A 4,611-nucleotide genomic window follows, 5' to 3' on the forward strand; every position below is an offset into this window, starting at 1 on the left:
ACTTATTGAAAAAAAAAAAAAAAAAAAAAAAAAGAGGCAAGGCTCACGATGCGTGGATAAAAATCCAAGGCGATCAGAGCGCAGGACAAAAACTTTGGGACGAAGGTGCGAGGACGGACGGCGGCGTGCTGCGGCATTCGACTTTGGTGGCTGTGGCCGCACGTCGCGTTACAAGAATACAAGTCGGGTCGGCGGCACCGAGGGCGGCACCGGGAGAAGGCAGCGGCGCTCCAGCCCAGGGACGAGGTGCGTGAGGGAGACTCCCATCCGCCTCACACGCCACAGCGGCCGCGCCCGCATCGCATCTTCCAGCACTCCTTCTCTTCCACCTCTGCTATAGGTATGTGCCTAAAACACGGGGAGGTGGGGGGGCATTTGTTGATGGATTTGACTGGGTGAAGTTAAGGATTTGGCTCTTCTTTTTTTGTGTCTTTTGCGCGGACAGCCCGTGTATTATTATTTATTTATTTTTATTTTTGCATGGATTTGGTTTATGGACCCCAATGACAATCTTGAACTTTTACGGAAATGGATAGAAATGATGAATGCAACTCAAACCCAGAACTATGCAGACGGTTTAGGTTTGTGCATTACGTTTTAACCCGGTTATAAATGACAAAGTCTGTGTTTTATGTGAGTGTGTTGTATTGTAGTGGCTGCATTCACCTGTTTAACATATCTTTCTGTTTTGTTTTTTTCTTATTCTAACAGCATGGCCAGTTCGAGTAAAGCGACTTTAGTCTTGCTCATCTACGGAATCATAATGCACTACAGCGTTTACTGCTCACCTATTGGACTAAGTTACCCTAAGATTAGGTAGGCTGTGTGAATGTGCCTTTTAAAAATCTGATCATTTGATGCATTTCATTTTATTTCAATAGTCGCCATTCGATCTGAACCGAACAAATACGGGACAAACGTTTATGCAAATGACAGCAGTGAAATATGACTTGCGACGGAGTGGAGTTTGGTTGGTTTTGGAATCGACACTTTTTTTTTTTATTTTAATTTTTTAATTTTCAAACGAAGCGTGCGTAATTACGCGGGGTGCGCGCGCGTCTACGTCTAAAGGGACAGAAATTGAGTAATGTTTGACGTGGAAAATATCTTCCAATCGGAAAGAAAAAAAACAAAGTCTGTGGAAAATGACTTACGGATCGCCGTCCGTCCGTCCGCCGGGACGGCGCACGGAACCCGCGCCCCTCCTTGTTAAGAATAAGAGGCGCCGCGTTGGAGAGCCCTTGGGATGACGACGGAATGGCGTCACCGAGAAGAGGCGAGACAAACCGAATGGGAACGCTTTATCCTTATGAAATGTATTAAAATGTGTTTTATTTTTGTCAAAAGTATATAACCATACCTTAGGTGCGTTTTTACAGTTTCTAGTTTAAACTCGTTTTTAGTTGTTTTTTTTACCCCCCTTTTTTTTTTATTCTTAACCCCTGCAGCACCGCTCCAGTAGGCTATAACCATTTCGCCCCCATTGTCTAAGTCTCTAAATAATTAACGAGTCTTGAGCCTGTGTACATTCGCCGAGGCATTAAATACAGACTACATCAATTTTTTTATACGAATGTGTAATACAACCATACGGAGAGAAAGAAAAAAACCCCGCATTTTTATCTCTTAAATCTCAGTTTCCACTCATTTTCGATTATTCGTTTGATTACCTTAAACATAATTCAGGTATCGGAGTGATTTTCGTTTTCAAGATCGAATTGACCTTTTTATAACCATTTCTTTTTTGCCTCAAATGTATTGGATGTGTTTTGTTTTAAATTGGAAGGGTGGTTTCCCCCCCCCCATGAAACGATCCTTAAATTTAAATCTAATTAAAATATTCGTATAACATTTTCACCCCCTCACCCCTCCACCACCACCACCACCACCACCAACCCATTGCAGACTTGAAAACGACGCGTTCGATGAGGATGGGAATTCTTTATCCGACATGGGCTTTGACAGCGACCAGATTTCTATACGAAGCCCCCCATCCTTAGAGGACGACGTGTACACGCTGTACTACCCCCCGGAAAAGAGGTAAATAAATACTCCTCATATTCTAACAACAATTTTATTCATTTATTTATTTTTCCTTTTGGATGTTTGCGATAACGTTATTTGCTTGCTTTGTTCCCCAGAGTTGCCCCCTCCCTCCCCTCCCTCTTCATATTATTCGTTCAATGTTATAATTTCATATACCTGCTGTAGCCTAAAATGTTGTTATGCGAGTGTGAAATATGAAATCGCGACTTATTGATTGAAAATAATTATAATAATAAAAAAAAAAAGGCGGATTATACCACGGCTTTGAAATCGACCCCATTGTCCACTTCGTTTGGGCACATTTTAGGCTACTGTGACCCTTATTCTTTTTTTTTTTGTCGTTGGTGTTGTTGCTGTTGCCGTCTGCGCTTCTTAGATTTTATTTGATTTTTTAATTTTTTTTTTTTTTTTTTTGGCCACTGACGATGTGTGTGTGTGTGTTTCGCGTTTCATCGTCTCAGAACAGAAAGGCATGCAGAGGAGGAATTAGATAGAGCCTTGAGGGAGATCCTGGGTCAGTTAACAGCGAGGCAGTATCTGCATTCTCTGACGACAATACGTGTAGGGTAAGGGGACTTCATTCTTACCGGCGTGCACGTGCCGTGCGCTTCCCCCATCACGCATCCCCACGGTCTCGTGCGCCCCCCCCCCCCCCCACACCTCCACCCCCCGCCCCCCACCCACGCCCCCACCCCCTCACCCCCACCCCCGCATCATCTCCATCTCCCCCTCGCGTGCTTGATTCTTTTTTACTTTGGATTCGCCCATTATCGGTGTTGTTGTTGTTGTTGTTGTTGTTGTTGTTGTTTCGGTTTCGTTTTGTTGCGGCGGCGCGGCACTGCAGTTCCCACCCACGCGCCAGTACGCACGCACGCACGCACGCACGCACGCACACACACACACACACACACACACACGGACACTCGCGCGCGCGGGCACGCACGCACGCACACCTTTTCTTTTTTTGGAAGGGGGCATTTTGCAGGGATAAAAATCGATCAAAACCTGCTTGGCTTGTTATCCATAACTTGATTACATTTCCCGGCGGGCCCCACTATTAAAAAGCCACGCGTCACAACACGCCATGGGGTTGGGGTTGAATCACTCATGACAGTTTGTCTGAAAGGCTTTAAACCGCGGGTTGTTTTTGTTTTTAGTTTTTTTTTGTTTTTTTTTGTTTTTTTTCAGTAGCACCGGGCGATATGTCGATATCGTGATATGAGAGTAGATTAAATCGTCTGGCATTTTGGTTCTCGTCACATAGTAAAAGTGTCGATTTTAAGGCGGGACGACGAGGACAGCAATGCCGTTTTCGGAACATTACAGACTGGTCATAATATTCGCACTGATAATGATTTTTATTTCTCCTCAAATATTTATTGTGTGTAAACATCTTATGAAATCACCAGTATACTTACTCACTCCCGAAAGACCGTCAAATGATCGATATCGAGATACTCGTCCAAAATAAATATCGCGATATTGCATTGTGTCAAGACTTCAATCAACGAAATATGAAAAAAATGGGAGACACAATCGCCAAAATAAAGGTCCACGTTTTTTTTTTCTTTATCAGCAAGCTTAGTGGCAATAAACAGGCCCATGGTGCGGTGGAATAATGCGAGCGCACCTTGGGTGGCAACCTGCAGGCTGAAACGAGGTGTGCGTCCTTGTCTTGTTGCAGGGAGGACAGCAGCATGGAGGAAGAGTCGGAGCCCTTATCCAAGAGGCACTCGGACGGGATCTTCACCGACAGCTACAGCCGCTATCGGACGCAGATGGCCGTGAAGAAGTACCTGGCCGCCGTCCTGGGAAGGAGGTACAGACAGAGAGTTAGGAACAAGGGACGCCGACTCGCCTATTTGTAGCGCTGCAAAGCGCGTCAAAACTGCCCTCTCTGTGTAAATATCCAGTCGTTAAAAAAATTCATTCAGATATAATTGACCGAACAGTGGATTGCGCCTGTGTTCTTTAAACATGTATTTATGTATGAAGTAAAGCCATTAAAAATGAATATTTTAATAATAATATGTTTTTTTTTCCTTTTTGTACAAAAAAAGCACTTGATACCGCACAGTTATACTTTGTGGACCAATATTTTTATTTTCATGTCAACATGTTGGGAAAACAAAACAAAATGACAAAAAAATAATAAAAAATAAGAAATTAGCAAAAAAAAAAAAAAAAAAAAAAAAAAAAAAAAGATAAGTGTGCACCTTCAACGTTATGCGCTTGAAATTCTTTAAAGGTCATCTACATATGCAGAAAATAAATAGATTTTAAAAAAGACAATCAAAGTATTGAATGTTATACTTATTTTTGTAAGCGACGGTCTATTTTTTTAGTGTTGTCTGTTTCCTACCCGGGCCCAGAGAAGCAGTGCGCATGCGCAGTGAGGCACATCCAGTTTGTCCTCAATGACATGTACTGACCTGCTGACCCCTTTCATGGGGCTGGGTGGGTTTGTACAGGTTGTTGCACAAGCTGAGGGCTTTTTGTCCTATAGCCTCTCATTTGATGGATGAAAGATTGACTTAGATTGTGGTCAAATCCCCCCCCCCCCCC

General features: G+C 43.4%; 1 protein-coding gene across 2 annotated transcripts; it reads left to right on the forward strand.

Moving 5' to 3' along the window:
* Window positions 1-712: 712 nt before the first annotated feature.
* adcyap1b (adenylate cyclase activating polypeptide 1b) lies at window positions 713-3,914 on the forward strand (the record flags this gene model as incomplete). Of its 2 annotated transcripts, XM_080011499.1 has the most annotated exons (4): window positions 713-816; window positions 1,906-2,040; window positions 2,508-2,612; window positions 3,731-3,914. In XM_080011499.1, 4 exons carry the CDS (start codon window positions 713-715, stop codon window positions 3,912-3,914), a joined length of 528 nt encoding a protein of 175 aa, XP_079867625.1. The 2 variants fall into 2 exon arrangements, with proteins under 2 accessions (XP_079867625.1, XP_079867626.1); XM_080011500.1 differs by lacking the exon at window positions 2,508-2,612.
* Between the last annotated feature and the right edge of the window lie 697 nt (window positions 3,915-4,611).

This window comes from Zeus faber (genome assembly GCF_960531495.2).
Source record: "Zeus faber genome assembly, chromosome: 12".
Taxonomy (NCBI): domain Eukaryota; kingdom Metazoa; phylum Chordata; class Actinopteri; order Zeiformes; family Zeidae; genus Zeus; species Zeus faber.